The sequence below is a fragment of the Procambarus clarkii genome, chromosome 29 (assembly GCF_040958095.1).
Source record: "Procambarus clarkii isolate CNS0578487 chromosome 29, FALCON_Pclarkii_2.0, whole genome shotgun sequence".
NCBI lineage: Eukaryota > Metazoa > Arthropoda > Malacostraca > Decapoda > Cambaridae > Procambarus > Procambarus clarkii.
The window spans coordinates 4,642,792-4,662,933 of record NC_091178.1 but is presented as its reverse complement, the minus strand read 5'-3'; the positions used below and the strand labels follow the sequence as shown (position 1 = coordinate 4,662,933).

At 41.4% G+C, this 20,142-nt stretch overlaps 1 protein-coding gene across 1 annotated transcript in view; it reads left to right on the top strand.

The window, feature by feature from the left end:
* Nucleotides 1-3,921: 3,921 nt before the first annotated feature.
* Nucleotides 3,922-20,142, top strand: part of LOC138369767 (uncharacterized) — a 32,951-nt gene continuing 16,730 nt past the window's right edge. The window contains exon 1 of the mRNA XM_069333273.1: nt 3,922-4,000. Coding sequence (XP_069189374.1) covers nt 3,986-4,000 — 15 coding nt within the window. The 5' untranslated portion in view covers nt 3,922-3,985. The remainder of the gene's footprint in view (nt 4,001-20,142) is intronic.

Here is a 20,142-nt window from a genome sequence, read left to right as displayed (position 1 = left end):
ATTAAAATAATTATCAAGTCAAAAAAAAATGAACAATGAACAGAACTCTGCCGTTCCTGAACGTACAATGAAATGAAAGTAATTAATTACAGCATAAAATAATGCTACTTTGTGAAGTAAACAAAATTGAGTTGTTATTTTATGCCACTGACTTTCCACTCCGTACAAAATCCTTCTTTTTAGCCTAACCAGAAGAATACGCACCCAAACAACCCACCTAGCCTATCGAGTCCGATGCATAGAAAACGTAAATATATGTGAACCGTTACTCGTCTTAATAAGTTGCATTTGTAACGTTGGTTACCATATTGTAAACAATGTGTTGAGATAACGGGTGACTGTACAGCTGTTTGGTGGCGCCATAAATAATAGTGTGGTCACGACAGGTGTGGCCACAACAGGTGTGGTCACGACAGGTGTGGTCACAACAGGTGTGGCCACAACAGGTGTGGTCACGACAGGTGTGGCCACAACAGGTATAACCACAACAAGTGTGGCCACAACCGGTGTGGTCACAACAGGTGTGGTCACGACAGGTGTGGTCACAACAGGTGTGGCCACAACAGGTGTGTGGTCACAACAGGTGTGGCCACAATACAAGTGATCAAAAACGATAATATGTCTTGAATTCCAGTAACAAAAGGTGATCTAGTAAAAGCCTTTAAGATTACCAAAGGCCACGTCAATCTTGCAGCAGAAAAACACTTCCGAAAATACACAATCCAACACGAAGGACCCAATCGTCACTCAAGTTACAGACAACAGCTTACAATCCAACACGAAGGACCCAATCGTCACTCAAGTTACAGACAACAGCTTTCACTCCAACACGAAGGACCCAATCGTCACTCAAGTTACAGACAACAGCTTTCACTCCAACACGAAGGACCCAATCGTCACTCAAGTTACAGACAACAGCTTTCACTCCAACACGAAGGACCCAATCGTCACTCAAGTTACAGACAACAGCTTTCACTCCAACACGAAGGACCCAATCGTCACTCAAGTTACAGACAACAGCTTTCACTCCAACGGGAGAAAAACAATTAAAATTATTTTATCTTTAATTGGGAGGTGAACAGAGACAGAGAGAGGTGTTTACCAAGTTATTCTTGTGTATACATTTTGAAATAGTTTAAACACATTAAAATGGCTATCTTCAAATATGTTTATATATATATATATATATATATATATATATATATATATATATATATATATATATATATATATATGTATATATATATATATATATATATATATATATATTTGTATATATATATATATATATATATATATATATATATATATATATATATGTATATATATATATATATATATATATATATATATATATATATATATATATATATATTTGTATATATATATATATATATATATATATATATATGTATATATATATATATATATATATATATATATATATATATATATATATATATATTTGTATATATATATATATATATATATATATATATATATATATATATATATATATATATATATATATATATATATATATAGGGAAGGGAGTACCACCTCTGGCTGGAAGAAGGGGGACCCATAGCCTCGGAGGAAACCGCACATAACGCATTGGAGGGAATGTGGGTCCCCTCCAATACAGTTTCTGTGTGCTTTTCTCCTACCACCCCCTTCCCTTTTTTTTTCCTTTTATATATATATATATATATATATATATATATATATATATATATATATATATATATATATCCACCATAAGTTTGAAATAGTGTCAATATAAACAAATATGTTCTTATTTTTAATTCATTGTAATTTTTTTTTTTTGGGGGGGGAGAGTGTTGGTACAGTGGAAGCAGGATTACCAAGAGAAGTATGATTACAGAGGCAGTGTGTCTCCTGGAAGAGTGTGACCAATATGAAGGTGCTATAGCGTACTAGTGTGTCACTCACACTGGAGTATGCGGGTACAGCAAGACTGGAGCTTCCCAGAGATGGGCTGAAATGGCTTAGGAAGCCGGATTATTGTCGTCATTTTCTGCCTGTGAAATAAATGCGAGCCTGAACACAATTAATTTTCCGATCAGAGTGGGATCGTCGCATTAATGGCGCTGTTCACGGGGGCGTAATGTTGCAGTATTATCAGATTATTATCAGTATTATCATTGCTATTATCAGTAATAGCAATGTGGCAATTATTGACTTGTTTTATACAACAGTAACGGGGTACAAACAAATGCAGTTCCAGTAATGTAGTGTGGCTTTATTTAGCCTTTAATAATGAGTAGGAATGTGGCGGCCACATTCGACGTGTAGGATCTGTTTGTGGAGAGTGGCCCCGGGATCCTCACAAGGCTCTCCTGAGCTGGACGGTAGAGCGACGGTCTCGCTTCATGCAGGTCGGCGTTCAATCCCCAACCGTCAAGTGGTTGGGCACCATTACTTCCTTCCCCCCCCCCCATCCCATCCCATATCCTTATCCTGACCCACTTCCACGTGTTATATAGTCGTAATGGCTTGGCGCTTTCTCCTGATTGTTCCCTTCCTAGGTGCCACATATCTTCTTCTTCGAGACTGAGGGGCCCTACAAACATAACCAGAGGTGGTACCCGCCCTCCATCTCTCTCTCTCATTCTCTCTCTCTCATTCTCTCTCTCTCATTCTCTCTCTCTCATTCTCTCTCTCTCATTCTCTCTCTCTCTCTCTCTCTCTCTCTCTCTCTCTCTCTCTCTCTCTCTTTTTCTCTTGCTCTCTCTCTTTTTCTCTTGCTCTATCTCTCAATATATATACATATATATATATATATATATATATATATATATATATATATATATATATATATATATATATATATATATATATATATATATATATATATATATATATATATATATATATATATGTATATATATATATATATATATATATATATATATATATATATATATATATATATATATATATATATGTATATATATATATATATATATATATATATATATATATATATATATATATATATATATATATCCAAAGAAATTCGTCCAGACGATCATATGGGCCAAAACAGTTGTTCCTAGAGCCATAAGAAGTGGTGGCCATCGGGAAGACCGGAGACTTGAAAGAAGTGTGATCACTGAAGGACTCCCTGGGAGGTGCAAGATGGCTGGCGTTGTTCTGGAGGTAAACCTTTTTGTCTAAGAACCTTGGACAAGCGAGTTACGTTATTTGGACATTGATCAAATTAACTTTAATCAGCATTTCACATACTGAGTAAAGGGAAATGTAATTGCCTAAAAATTTACTATTTATTTTCACGTGCAGCGACTATTATCTTTCATGTATCATGTCAGACGCCCGGGGGTGAACATCTGTGATTTAATTTAGAGACAATGAGAGTCGTGTCTTGCGCTAACTAGGTTTGTTTAACTCATATTCATCGGTATTAAAAACAGAGGCAAAAACAGATCATATCCTCAAATCACTTAACACTGAACGAAAACATGTGACGACCGCGGACACGCCTTCCATCCCTCCCTCCCTTCCTCCCACCACACACACACACACACACACACCAACGAAAGTGAAACTTCTGTGCCAGAACCCCTCTGGATAGCGATCACCAGTTCCCTCTCACGGTCGTACGCCCAAGTAACCACACCTGGCAGCACGCGCGCACACACACACACACGCCCACACCCACTGCACACACAAACACACACACACACACACACACACACACACACACACACACACACACACACACACACACACACACACACACACACACACACACACACACACACACACACATACACACACACACACACACATACACACACACACACACACACACACACACACACACACACACACACACACACACACACACACACACACACACACACACACACACACCGCCTCATAAGAAGTGTGTGATGAAGGATAGCTCGTTCAGTGCCTTAGTTCTCCTCCGACAGAGGACATGGCCGTCTCCCAAGTAAGTCGTCTGGGCGCGGCGGACCTCCAGTGACACGCCGCTCTCTGGATTTCTATAATAGAGAAATGTTGAGTGTTTGTGCGTGTGTGTGTTTTTTTTTAAAGGTGCTTCAACACGGCAGGTGTTTGTGATGTTCAACGCTGACAGCTGATAAGTAATGATCTATAAGCTGTCATCTATGTACCATTGCCAGGCATTTGGGACTCGCCTATTGACTAATTTTTGTGAACTTTGTGTAATGGCAGATATGGGAATTTTTCTGCCTCCCTTTTATTTGTCATTGTAGTTTAATCTGATTTGTTTAAGTTTTTCGGTATATTGAGTTATAGTTTATTTTAGTACAAGTGCTTCACTTTTTTTCGCTCAGATTATACGTGCGTTTCTGTATTATGTCGTTAGTTACATAATTGTCGTCGAAGTTTGGGAATTAGCATATAAGTCATCACTGTACGAAGACGTGAACTGTTTTCACGCAAATAAAGACGCATTCCCGAATGTGCGCACTCGCGTGCACACAAAAACACACGTACACACACAAACACACACACACACACACACACACACACACAGAGGCTGGGCAGACTGCATTTTTTGGACTGTCGGAAAGCCTTTGACACAGTCCCCCCACAAAAGGCTGGTACATAAGCTGGAGAGACAGGCAGGAGTAACTTATAAAGTGCTCCAGTGGATAAAGGAATACCTAAAGAATGGGAAACAAAGAGTTACAGTGAGGGGTGAGACCTCAGATTGGCGTGAAGTCACCAGTGGAGTCCCACAGGGCTCTGTACTCGGTCCTATCCTGTTTCTGATATACGTGAACGATCTCCCGGAGGGTATAGACTCATTCCTCTCAATGTTTGCTGACGATGCCAAAATTATGAGAAGGAATAAGACAGAGGAGGACTGCTTGAGGCTTCAAGAAGACTTAGACAAACTAAAGGAATGGTCGAACAAATGGTTGTTAGAGTTTAACCCAAGCAAATGTAATGTAATGAAGATAGGTGTTGGGAGCAGGAGGCCAGTTACAAGGTATCATTTGGGAGATGAAATTCTACACGAGTCAGAGAGAGAGAGAAAGACCTGGGGGTTGATATCACGCCAGACCTGTCCCCCTGAAGCCCATATCAAGAGGATAACATCAGCAGCATATGCCAGGCTGGCTAATATAAGTACGGCATTTAGACACTTGTGCAAGGAATCGTTCAGAACTTTGTATACCACCTATGTCAGCCCAATACTGGAGTATGCAGCCCCAGCATGGAGTCCATATCTAGTCAAGCATCAGACCAAACTGGAAAAAGTTCAAAGGTTTGCCACCAGACTAGTACCCGAGCTGAGAGGTATGAGCTACGAGGAGAGACTACAGGAATTAAACCTCACGTCGCTAGAAGACAGAAGAGTTAGGGGGGATATGATCACCACGTACAAGATTCTCAGAGGAATTTACAGGGTAGATAAAGACAGGCTATTAACACAAGGGGCACACGCACTAGGGGACACAGGTGGAAACTGAGTGCCCAAATGAGCCACAGAGATATTAGAAAGAATTTTTTTGGTGTCAGAGTAGTTGACAAATGGAATGCATTTGGCAGTGATGTGGTGAAGGCTGACTCCATACACAGTTTCAAGTGTAGATATGATAGAGCCCAATAGGCTCAGGAACCTGTACACCAGTGATTGACAGTTGTGAGGCGGGACCAAAGAGCCAGACCTCAACCCCCGCAAGCACAAACAGGTGAGTACAAATAGGTGAGCACACACACACATAGGGGCGTTGATGGCTGAGTGGGCAGCACGCTGGATACGTAATCCTGTGGTCCCGGGTTCGATTCCCAGCGCCAGCGGAAACAGATGGGCAGAGTTTCTTTCACCCTGATGGCCCTATTACCTAGCAGTAAATAGGTACCTGGGAGTTAACCAGCTGTTACAAGCTGCTTCCTGGGTGTGTGTGTGTGTGTGTTAAAAAAATTGTTAGTAGTAGTTAGTAACAGTTGATCGACAGTTGAGAGGCGGGCCGAAAGAGCAAAGCTCAACCCCCACAAGCACATCTATGTGAATACAACTAGCTGAATACATACTAATTGGTTAGTTAGCCAATTTTGATAAATGCTGCCGACAATATTCTGCACATCGATACATTTACCTTTGTCTTCAACGAAGTCGTCCAACTCTCTAATGTACGAACCTGTGATGACATATGTTTTCATGTCATGAAGGGGGCCTCGTAGCCTGGTGGATAGCGCGCAGGACTCGTAATTCTGTGGCGCGGGTTCGATTCCCGCACGAGGCAGAAACAAATGGGCAAAGTTTCTTTCACCCTGAATGCCCCTGTTACCTAGCAGTAAATAGGTACCTGGGAGTTAAGTCAGCTGTCGCGGGCTGCTTCCTGGGGGTGGAGGCCTGGTCGAGGACTGGGCCACGGGGACACTAAAGCCCCGAAATCATCTCAAGATAACCTCAAGACATGTACGTATGAGTCTGCAATCACATATGTGTTCACCTATATGGTCTTGTAAGGGTATTCGTTGCAATATTTCTCAGCCTTCTTACTTCTTAACACAACTGTTCTAGTCTTCACAGTTGGGGACAGGAGCAAACGACTTCTGACCACTATCACCAGATCACAATCATCACGATTGTCCCTATAACACGACCCACTAATTGGTTTACAACCTGACCCTTAATTACTGATGGGTGAACAGGGGCGAATAGTTAGGTATCGGTGCCCAGTCTATCCTTGCTTCCCCGGGGATCGAACCCGGCGGAAATAGTTTTAAGAGGCATGAAGCATTGTCTCTTGAACTAAGTTTTGATGTTCTTTAATCCATTAACAATTAGTGTTAAACCGGCAGTATTTAGTTTCTGTTCAGGAGACACGGCCGGACCTACACAAAGAGAAATGTTGCGCTACTCAACCGCAATCTAAACGATCAAACTCGCAGAATATATTATACCACTGTTTTTATAACTTCTATGGCAGCCTTATCCTTGTCTTAGCCTCTAAGGCAGCCTTATATTTGTCCTAAAACTCCTAAGGCAGCCTTATCCTTGTCTTAGCCTCTAAGGCAGCCTTATATTTGTCTTAATCCCTAAGGCAGCCTTATCCTTGTCCTAAAACTCCTAAGGCAGCCTTATCCTTGCCTTAGCCTCTAAGGCAGCCTTATATTTGCCTTAATCCCTAAGGCAGCCTTATCCTTGTCCTAAAACTCCTAAGGTGCCTTATCTTTGCCTTAATCCCTAAGACAGCCTTTTCCTTGTCCTAAAACTCCTAAGACAGCCTTATCCCTGTTTAAAAAAAATCTAAGACTGTCTTATCCTTGTTGTAAGAACCACTAAAGCAGCTTTATCCTTGTCTTAAAACCTGTAAAGTAGTGTTATCCTTGTCTTAAAACCCCTGCGACATCCTTATTCTTGTCTTAAACCCTAAAACAACCTTATCCTTGTCTTAAAACCCCTATGGCAGCCTTATCCTTTTCTTAAAACATCTTAGGGAGCTTTATCCTTGTCTTAATCCTAAGGTAGCCCTTAATAATATCTTAACCTGACAGATTTTCTTGTATTGGGTGAGAATAACTGAAATACATAATAGGAATTTTTAAACCTTTACATCAGAATTTTCACCTCGTTAATGTTTTTTTTGTTTATAGATAAATAGTTTTTAGATCGAGAAAAAAAACAGAGTGAATAGTAAACAGAATACCAGATAAAATTATAGATATAAAGAGAAAACAGTAGTTTTTAACTAAGACTACAAGCCAAGCCCTCTTATCCTGTCCCCTGTCTCTGTCGTTCTCTCTGTCTGTCTCATTATCTCTGTCTCTTTCTGTATCTCTCTCTCTCTCTCTCTCTCTCTCTCTCTCTCTCTCTCTCTCTCTCTCTCTCTCTCTCTCTCTCTCTCTCTCTCTCTCTCTCTCTCTCTCTCTCTCTCTGACTCTCTCTCTCTCTCTCTACATACGAAGACATATTGTTCCATCAACAGTAACAAAATAAAGTCCAGCGTCTGTAAGACGTAAGGTCTGGCCCACAGACAGACATTCCGGCAGCTGTTCTGATCCGCCTGATCCACCACCATCCACAGCGGAATTATACCGTGGAAAGGCAACGCGGCCTTGGTAAATGTCAAGGTGAAGACTCTGGTCTTTCCTGCGTGTCAGCGGGAGATTGGAGGCGAGGATGAAAAGATCCCATGCCACAGATGGCCAAACACAGCCTGGAGGAGGCTTGGGGAGACGGTGACAGGAGAGAAAATTGTGGTTGTCGCCATTGTGGTGGTTGAGTTGGGTGGTGGTTGAGTAGGAATGTATGGGTGGTTGAATTGGAAGGAGGTTGATTGGTGGTTAGGGTTCACGTGGGGGTAAATGCTGTCCGTACCAGTAGTTATGATCTGAGCTGGACGTGATGGTTGTAAATATGATGTAGTTGTAGTGGTTGGTACTTTGTATATAATAATAATAATAATAATAATAATAATAATAATAATAATATTATTATCATAATACACAGGTTAATACATATAATACAATTTAATTTAATACACAATAATACATTTAATACAATATTAATTAATTAATTACAATAATAATTTAATATACAATATAATTTAATACATAATTAATAATAATTTAAGTTAATACACATAATACAATTACAAGTCATAATACACATAATTACACAGGGAGTAATCACACTAACGTAACGGCATCAATGAGAAAATCCTTAGGAGCTGTGATGAGGGTTCGAACCTACACGGTGGGTGTTCCCAGACACACATGTTACCCACTAGACCACGACATGGCATAAGAACTGCATCCTGGAGTTCTACTGATCACACGAGGATTTTCTGAGGCTTCTACCGAAGCCGGACCAGGATTTTCACACAATCCTTCCCAATTCATCCTCTGTGTATGGAAAGAGGAGCGTCAGAGGTAGAACATTTCTATATGACAAAGCCAGATTGCATGGGGAGGGGGGTGGAGGGGGGGAAGGATTGTGTGAAAATCCTGGTCCGGCTTCGGTAGAAGCCTCAGAAAATCCTCGTGTGATCAGTAGAACTCCAGGATGCAGTTCTTATGCCATGTCGTGGTCTAGTGGGTAACATGTGTGTCTGGGAATACCCACCGTGTAGATTCGAGCCCTCACTACGGCTCCTACGGATTTTATTATTATTATTATTATTATTTGTATTATTATTATTATTATTGAAATGATGACCACAAATAAATAATTCGATTTGCAAGTGACAGGAAGCCTGTGTACATATATACTTTAGGCTTGTATCAAGGTCTCCACCAAGATTGAACTACTGACCCTTCCCAGGATGCAGCCCCCCCCCCCACACAAAAGTTGCCTGACTCCCGGGTGCCTATTTGCTGCTAGGTGAATAGGTGCGTTAGGTGAAAGGAAACAATGTGCGCAACCAATTATGTGTTTTTATATTCTTAAGTTCCATGGCATCCTCTGGGTTCCTAAGTTTACTGATACCATGAGTAGATCTCATACAACTTCATCTGACACCCTGAATATACCTCACATGTCCACACCTGACACAATGAATATACCTCACATGTCCACACCTGACACAATGAATATACCTCACATGTCCACACCTGACACAATGAATATACCTCACATGTCCACACCTGACACAATGAATATACCTCACATGTCCACACCTGACACAATGAATATACCTCACATGTCCACACCTGACACAATGAATATACCTCACATGTCCACACCTGACACAATGAATATACCTCACATGTCCACACCTGACACAATGAATATACCTCACATGTCCACACCTGACACAATGAATATACCCCACATATCCACACCTGACACAATGAATATACCCCACATATCCAGACCTGACACAATGAATATACCCCACATATCCACACCTGACACAATGAATATACCCCACATATCCAGACCTGACACAATGAATATACCCCACATATCCACACCTGACACAATGAATATACCCCACATATCCACACTTGACACAATGAATATACCCCACATATCCACACCTGACACAATGAATATACCCCCCCCACCACATATCCACACCTAAAAAGGAATATACCCCACATATCCACACCTGACACCCTGAATATACCCCCACATATCCACACATGACAATGAATATACCCCACATATCCACACCTGACACAATGAATATACCCCAAATATCCACACCTGACACCCTTAATATACCTCTGACGACCTGAATCGTTACTCAAGTAACGATTCAGGTCAGACCTCGTTACTCAATTAACGTCGAGACTTCGTTACTCAAGTAACGAGGTCTGACGTCATGTAGTATTGGTAGAACTAACAGTTGCGGGAGAGGTCAGGTGTGGCCACGATTCACTGACGACCAGTTGGTTAAGTCTGAGGAACAACGCACGACCCACAAGCCCCGACCAGCTTAAGCTGATACCGTAAGCTTGAAATCCTTCCGAATACAGCGTTTAATTTAACTATTCTTGTAAGGAAAATCAGAAGCGGATCTGGGCGATCTAATCTAGTCATAACTGTCTTATTTTTGTCCAGTTGTTCCACAAAAAAAAATTATAGTTTAAGTACAACTTCTTGTGGATTTATTATTATATAATAAATCCACAAGATTTAATTATATAATTAAAATTATTATATAATTTGTAATACTTGGTTTGCATTAAAATCTTTGCTTGAGTATATCTTTCTTGCCAGTGTCTGGGAGCTTGTGATAGTCACCCCCTAAGTCTTATTATTTGCCGAGAAAAGTCCAAATCTCCCAAGTCTAATTGCACACGAATCATTAATATGCAAAAAAATGGGGCTCATTTCAAGTCTTGAAGTGCGACTGATTTGCTAAGCAGTTCGCCTTCATTTTTAAGATTGACGTATACCTCTGCTTGACATTTTGTCTACCGCTAGACAGACCTTGATGCCCGCCCGTCTATTGTCGAGAACTCATTTTCAGACAGAGGCACTATGGGACAGAGGCCCCTCTGCGACAGAGGTCCTCTGGGACAGATGGGACAGAGGCCCTATGGGACAGAGACTCTGCCATACAGACACTTATCTATCATCTAAGAAACGGGAGACGTGTAGACGAGAATGTGATTTAAATTGAAATTGAAATAAGTTTATTGAGGTAAAATACACACAAAGGGATGAGGTAGCTCAAGCTATTCTCACCCCGTTCAGTACATCGTGTTAATACATACATAGACACACATCACAAACAATAAACATATTACCAAACATTCTTAGAGATAAACATCTACATTTCCTAATGTAATGGATGAATTAGTTGGTGACAAATGCCTGAGGGAAAACATTTATAACTTGAATTAAGAATATTGGTCACGAAGGAATGGAACAGATATACACAGGGAGAGCAGAACATGGAACGGGGACCTGGAACGAGAAAGTGAATTGTATAAATTTATCCTCTGCTTCTTTTTGTCCACTAAATGGCTCTATATAATAGTCAAGTTGTGTATTCTATTTGGATAAGAAATTCTAAGCGTTAATGATAACATAATAGATAACAATATATATAATGATTCTGTTCACCGATTATCTCCTTGTTTTCCTAATTAATGCTCATAAACACACATGCTCACACACACACACACACACACACACACACACACACACACACACACACACACACACACACACACACACACACACACACACACACACACACAGGTCTCGCGGCTGAGTGGACAGCGTTTGGGGGTCATAGTCCTAAGGTCCCGGGTTCGTTTCCCGGTCGAAGCAGAAACAAACGGGCAGAGTTTATTTCACCCTAATGCACCTTTTTACCTATCATTAAGTAGGTACCTGGGTTATCTTGAGGTTATTTTGAGATAATTTCGGGGCTTTAGTGTCCCCGCGGCCCGGTCCTCGACCAGGCCTCCACCCCCAGGAAGCAGCCCGTGATAGCTGACTAACTCCCAGGTACCTATTTTACTGCAAGGTAAAAGGGGCATAGGATGAAAGAAACTCTGCCCATTGTTTTCTCGCCGGCGCCCGGGATTGATCCCGGGACCACAGGATCATGTGTCCAGCGTGCTGTCCGCTCGGCCGACCGGCTCCCCTGTTAGAGTTATAATATTGTTATAGTTATACAGCTGCTACGGACTGCTTCCTGGGGATGTGTGTATGCGTGTTTTAAAATGATATATGTAGTAGTTATAATAGAGGAAACATAGATTGGTTAGAAAGGCGGGGCCCAAGAGCTAATAGCTCGATTCTGCAGGGATAAACAGTAAACACACACGGCAGAAACATACACACACATAAAGGCACTCGGTAAGTAAGTTAGCATTTGACTATTCACCTTTATATAAAATGGCTGTTTTGAATACGGTAACGATTAAGGTTGCATGACCAGTGGGGCGAGGCCGGGCGAGGCCGGGCGAGGTCGGGCGAGGCCGGGCGAGGTAAGGCGAGGTCGAGCGAGGTCGGGTGAGGCCGGGCAAGGTCGGGCGAGGCCGGGCGAGACCGGGAAAGGTCGGGCGAGGCCGGGCGAGGCCGGGCGAGGCCGGACGAGGCCGGGCGAGGTCGGGCGAGGTCGGGCGAGGCCAGGCGAGGCCGGGCCGAAAGGTAGTGTCGGCCTCCCTGACGTAACAAGGACCCCAACATAACAAGGCATTTGGGAATGAACTTTAGAGATGCAATTATTCATTTTTTTCCCGTGTAATGTTTTTGAACACGAACCTCACGAATATCTCTCGTGTTTCAATTTTTTTTCACTCGGTACTTCATGCTATACAGCCGTATAATTGACCCCGAATATATATATTATATTATCAACCTTTTGTTTGCATCTCTAACTGTTGCAACATATGCACGAAGCGCAACTGATTCAGGTGAACGTGCCTCAGGCATCTACAAACTGCAGAAATTAATCCAAAACGAGAAGTTTCAGAAAATTGGATTTATTGATTCATGTGGAGGTGAAAACAGCTCCAGCGAGCGGCCTGACGCGCCCTGATACGGTGGAGAAGTCTTGTATTTCCCATCCCAGATTGTGGGGTTAACTGAAGTGAACTTCCGTACTGGCTGCACGGAGGGGCAGGGAAGGTGGGTGGGTGTGTTTGTGTGTGGGTGGGTGGAAGGAAGGCTGTGTGTTTGTGAACGTGGGTGGAAGGGAGGGGTGTGTGTTTGTGTGTGGGTGGGTGGAAGGGAAGGAGGGGGTATATGTGTGTGTGTGGGTGGGTGGGTGGGAGGGAAGGAGGGTGTGTGTGTGTGTGTGTGTGAGAGGGAAGGTGGGTGTGTGTATGTGTGTGTGTGGGTGGGTGGGAGGGAAGGAGGGGGTATATGTGTGTGTGTATGTGTGTGTGTGGGAGGGAAGGAGGGTGTGTGTGTGTGTGTGGGAGGGAAGGAGGGTGTGTGTGTGTGTGTGTGTGGGTGGGTGGGAGGGTGTATGTGGGTTAATATATGAGGAAGAGTTGGATCATTAGCGGAGAGGGTGTGGTCAAGGTAGTGCTCAGGTAGTGTTTCCTAGTTACCATGAACCAATTACGTTCTCATCACTATTTTTTAAAGAGAAAGAGAGAGAGAGATAAACTACTTATGGTATAATTCTTATGTATGGTTCTCATCACAAAATATCGTCACAACATTCCAGTGTATCTGGAAGGAGGTCACTAATTTTCTCGTGATTAATTTGGCTCTCAAAACTTTTCACAAGGATTTTATAGAGAAACTATTTTTGAGGAAATACCAAAAAATCCTGTTGAGGTACAGTAGCAAAGTGACACACAACCTGTATACAAAGTGTATCACAGGAGTGAGACACTCTACAACCTTTCCTATTTACACTCAAACCCATTATTGTCCACTTAAATATCATTTACTTCAATACAAGAAACTCCAAAATAAAAACCCGTTTGCCATCAGTCATATCCAGCAGCATATACAATCAGGATAAAAACAAGACAAGCATTATACCACAATATAAGCAAAGCAAGGCTACCCTGTGAATATCATGCCACTAATTGGTCTGATTGTTGCGGCCAGACCAGGCTAATTTATTGTGCACCCCATACTCAGCCTGTGAGCGGTAGCGCAAAAAAAGATTACACTCTGTTTACCTGTGGTGTTTGCACATGTGTCTCTATGATACAGTCGTAAGAGTACGGATCGCGTAGTCTCAACTTTACTCTTCTTATGTGGCATTGTCTTGCGGTATTTTATCTCAGGTGTGTAAGGTGAAATACAAGTCTTTCCAAGGCACGCTTAGGAAGTGTGTTTGGGCAAATTTGTCTTACAAGTCGAAATCTTTTTGATTTAAAGAAATGGGAATTGAGTGATTGTTGGAAAGTTGGATATTATATACATTAATAAATCCCAATAGATATCTCTTCAAACTATTTTCATGTTAATTTTGTCTTTATCTTTAATTCTTTTTCACACAAAACAACTGGGCTTATATGCCTTAAATGACCATTCGTCAGACTACCTTCCTTTGTACTCACCATCGGACTGTTCGTCTCCATCTTCCTCCTTCCCACTACTCCCTCCCAGTACACGTTGTGCTTCCATCCTCTTCCTTCCCACTACTCCCTCCCAGTACATGTTGTGCTCCATCTTCCTCCTTCCCACTACTCCCTCCCAGTACTTGTTGTGCTCCGTCTTCTCCAACTCCTGTTTCCTGACGGTGACTCCCGCGTCGTGGACGAGTGTGGAGAGGGCTGCTGGAGGTCACGACCCTGGGGGTCATATCGTGACACGTCTATAGTGAGGGCGGGGCCGCTCTCGGCAAATAGTGTGGTGAGGGTGGTGATCAGGGCGTGGTACCCCCCCCCCCTCCCCCCAGCACCTCACCCATTCCCAGTAATGGGCAGCCTGTGTCCTCGGCCAAACCCTCCGGTCTGAGCTCGAGGTATTATTCAGTTTCACAGACCCAAATGTGTGGTAATCTATTGCACACAGAAATCACAATAGCGTGATGCATCAAATGGACAAATCTAACAAGGGTCCTCGTCACGGCTCTTGTGGGTTTGTTCGTGTGGTAATCTTTGTTAATATATAGATTTTAAGGCATAGACATTAAGACGTATATTATTGGCCATCTTTATATATTATTTTATATTGTTATTAATATGCTTGGGACACGGCACTGTGCTGTTACCCTATAGAATGTGTCAAAAGCTGATTATATCACTAAATGCTCCCACACACACATTATATATATATATATATATACATTATATATATATATATATATATATATATATATATATATATACATTATATATATATATATATATAATGTATATATATATATATATATATATATATATATATATATATATAATGTATATATATATATATATATATATATATATATATATATATATATATACATTATATATATATATATATATATATATATATAATGTATATATATATATATATATATATATACATTATATATATATATATATATATATAATGTATATATATATATATATATATATATATATATATATATATAAATTCAATTTGACACCGACATAAACATTAAATTAATCACTAAACAGTTTATTCATTCTGGAAGTTGCTTAACGGAAGGATCCTAGTGGAGATCTTGACATTAAAATGGAATTCTAAGAATCAAGTTAAGTGAATCCAACAAAAGGCTTGGAGGGAATATACATGAAGACCAGGACCCCCAGCGGGAAATGCTAAGTTTACCAGCGACACTCAAAGCTGTTTTTATGAGGCACATCGTGTAAAGTTCAGGGCTCCCTGGGGACACGATCACCCATGGCTACTTCGTGCTGCTGGGTGTGGAGGATTTAGGGCTCTTTTTTTTTGGGGGGGGGCGGGGGAAAGGAGCTGTTGATGGTCAATTCGCACACGCATGCCCACACGCAAACACATACGCATGTGCACAGGATATAAACACCTTTATTAGCTTGCAACTAAGATAGGCAATGTAGACATTTACGTACCAAAGAGTCTTAAGCAGATTATGAAAATAGAGCTTGAGCAATGCAGAAGACGTGCAGTGACTGTGATGCAACAGCAAGATCTGCGGGTTGGTACAAGTCGTCATCCAACTATGAACCATTTATACTGAGGAAAGAGTACAATACAAACACATAAGTGCACCTGAACGCCTCAGACGTGGAGACCCAAGTGCATGGGAAATACGCTCACAGCTTCCAGAAGAAGAGGAAATGTCAGCCTTGTGGAGAAGTGCCCTACAGGCCACTGGAACATTGTCTAACACAGTTACAAAGGAAATAAGATGTCAACTGAGACTCAATACCGCAGAGGAAGTTGTTATACACACTGGACATAATCTTACTGAAGTCAACGTAGAAGTCATAAATACTCATCCACCACCTGAGTAAGCTAGACATAAGGGACACTCAGTGGCCAGACAGAGGCTTGGGGCCCACTCAGGAATATCTCGGCAAACAAAAAATAAACACACACACACACACACACACACACACACACACACACACACACACACACACACACACACACACACACACACACACACACACACACACACACACACACACACACACACACACACACACACACACACACACACGTGTGTGTATGTAAATCACGACGAAATTAACACGTGATGGACAATGTGTCAGTGTCTGACCACGAAGGAAATTGAAGCAGGAAATTCCTTTTAAGTACTTATGTATTAACAATCATAACACCTGCAGAAGTACACGACCCACTCACAATATAGGCTGGCCTGGCCCAGCTCATGTCAGTACCAGGCCTGTACAGCTGTGTCAAGCAGCTGACGGGGAGGTGTCAGAGAGCAGTCAGCGTTCCCCACAGGAATTATTATTTCCATTCCCGTTGTATAATTCTATAATATTAAGTGGTGTTGATTCATAGAGTCCGACCGTCCAAGTGGTTGGGCACCAATCCTTTCCCCCCGTCCCATCCCAAATCCTTATCCTGACCCCTTTCAAGTGCAATATAGTCATAGTGGCTTGGCACTTCCCCTGACAATTCCCTTCCTAGAGTCCTTCATCCCCGGTAATACCTTGGAGTGGGTGGTATGTGAATAAAGAATACAAACGAATACCAAATGCTCAAATGTGCCACTGAAACAGCAGTAAAAAAAATCCAAATATGAACAAATGCATCCAAAAGGCATTTTGACCAGTCAATATAGCGGGATGAGAAGCGGGGCCAAAGAGTTAAGATTCAATCCCCATAAATACATTTAGGTTTGTACTCACATCCATTAGTCGCCTCCGCCTCATATAAACAAACCCTAACTGTATTTGTACGGTACAGCTGTAAATTAATCTTGAAATCCATCTGTCCTTTTCCCGTGTTCCTTCTTCTATAAGAGAGAGAGAGGCAGTGAGAGAGAGAGAGAGAGAGAGAGAGAGAGAGAGAGAGAGAGAGAGAGAGAGAGAGAGAGAGAGAGAGAGAGAGAGAGAGAGAGACAGACAGACAGACAGACAGACAGACAGACAGACACACAGACAGACAGACAGACAGACACACACACACACAGACAGACAGACAAACAGATAGACAGACAGACAGAGAAAACGAAAAAAAAGAGTATGAGAGAGGTTTCTCTTTAGTGGGAGAAACTTCAGGATCTGAGAAGAATGAGAATTTATGGATAATATAATTATTGTTCTCGGTAAGTCTGCTTAATACATGCAAAAATAAATCTTTTTTAATTGACTTAAAAATATAGATTTGATAAATTAATCTGTGTGTTTCTTTTACTAAAAGTATATTAAAATCATTTCTCGTTCCAGCTCTGATATTTGAATATGCAGAGCTTTTATCATATCTATTGACCATTTGCATTTCATTAAAAGATGCATTGAATATATATATATATATATATATATATATACATATATATATATATATATATATATATATATATATGTCGTACCTAGTAGCCAGAACTCACTTCTCAGCCTACTATGCAAGGCCCGATTTGCCTAATAAGCCAAGTTTTCATTAATTAATTGTTTTTCGACTACCTAACCTACCTAACCTGACCTAACCTAACTTTTTCTGCTACCTAACCTAACCTAACCTACAAAGATAGGTTAGGTTAGGTTAGGTAGGGTTGGTTAGGTTTGGTCATATATCTACGTTAATTTTAACTCCAATAAAAAAAAATTTACCTCATACATAATGAAATGGGTAGCTTTATCATTTCATAAGAAAAAAATTTGAGAAAATATATTAATTCAGGAAAACTTGTCTTATTAGGCAAATCAGTCCTTGCATAGTAGGCTGAGAAGTGCGTTCTGGCTACTAGGTACGACATATATATATATATATATATATATATATATATATATATATATATATATATATATGTTGACACTTACGGAGTTTAAGTGATACAGGAACTGTATATATATATATATATATATATATATATATATATATATATATATATATATATATATATATATATATATATATATATATATATATATATATATATATATATACAGTTCCTGTATCACTTAAACTCCGTAAGTGTCAACACTTCAGGTGAGGCCGGATGTCTGCTCGTTTTCCGACTCTTATGTTTTTGTCACGTGTGTCGGGGACCTTGGGAGTGCCCCCGTCGTCCCTTCTCCAGGCGATATACTCCCTCAGGAGGTACCGGATTTGGTAAGATTCAGACGGGACGAAAAAAAACAGGAGCCCCGCGGCCCCCCTCCGTTAGTTCTTGGGCGCCGCCACACCCTGCTGGCTACCTGGGGCTTCCCGCGGCCGTTCCTTCTTCGTCACTACCCGCCACTCTCGCTTTCTCTCGGACGACGTTTCACTCTCGTTTTCCTTCGTACGACGTCTTACTCTCGTTTTCTTTCGTACGACGTCTTACTCTCGTTTTCTTTTGTACGACGTCTTACTCTCGTTTTCCTTCGTACGACGTCTTACTCTCGTTTTCCTTTGTACGACGTCTCTCTCTCGTTTTCCTTTGTACGACGTCTCTCTCTCGTTTTCTTTTGTACGACGTCTTACTCTCGTTTTCCTTTGTACGACGTCTCTCTCTCGTTTTCCTTTGTACGACGTCTTACTCTCGTTTTCCTTTGTATGACGTCTCTCGTTTTCCTTTGTACGACGTCTCTCTCTCGTTTTCCTTTGGACGATCTCTTTCCGATCTCTTATTCTCGTTTTCCTTTGTACGACGTCTCTCTCTCGTTTTCCTTTGGACGATCTCTTTCCGATCTCTTATTCTCGTTTTCCTTTGTACGACGTCTCTCTCTCGTTTTCCTTTGGACGATCTCTTTCCGATCTCTTATTCTCGTTTTTTGTCGGACGACGTCTAGCTCTAGTTTTCTGTAGGGGTTTAATTTTTAAACCTTTGATCTATATCTGTAAAAAGGGGATTTCTGGGTTCTTTTTCCAAGGTTGGACGCCATAGGCGCATGGGGCTAGTCTCACCCAACTTTGCAAGGTGATGAAAGGGTGGTATGGGACTGTCATAAGTGGGTTGGGGTCGGTGCAATTTCTTCCCATCGAGACGTGCTGGCTCTCATTGCGAATCTCACGACTCCCATCAAGTCTGAAATGTTGCTTTTTTTCAAAAGAGTTTTTCAGCTATTCATAATATAATGGCAGATGAAATGTAGCAATATTTTGGGGTCGACCCCTTTTCCACCTGAGTAGACCCCAATGTGCTATATTTGACTACTGATATATGTAGTTAATGCATAACTAGTTGATCAAGATTGTAACTTGTTTAGTTACCTGAATGTTAGGTTCAGTTCCTGAGCCTTTTATGTGCCTCATTAATCTTTTCCACTGCTGCTCACAGAATGGGGTGCATAATTAATGAACTAAACTCACTCTTAGAGGTTCACTCTAGCACTCTCTGGACAGAATCCCACAACACCGCCCAACTCTACCCATCCCTCGCTGCCACCCGTCCTCCACTCTCCCTTCCTATGGGAGGGAGCCGGTCGGCCGAGCGGACAGTACGCTGGACTTGTGATCCTGTGGTTCTGGGTTCGATCTCAGGCACCTGCGAGAAACAATGGGCAGAGTTTCTTTCACCCTATGCCCCTGTTACCTAGCAGTAAAATAGGTACCTGGGTGTTAGTCAGCTGTCTCGGGCTGCTTCCTGGGGATGGAGGCCTGGTAAA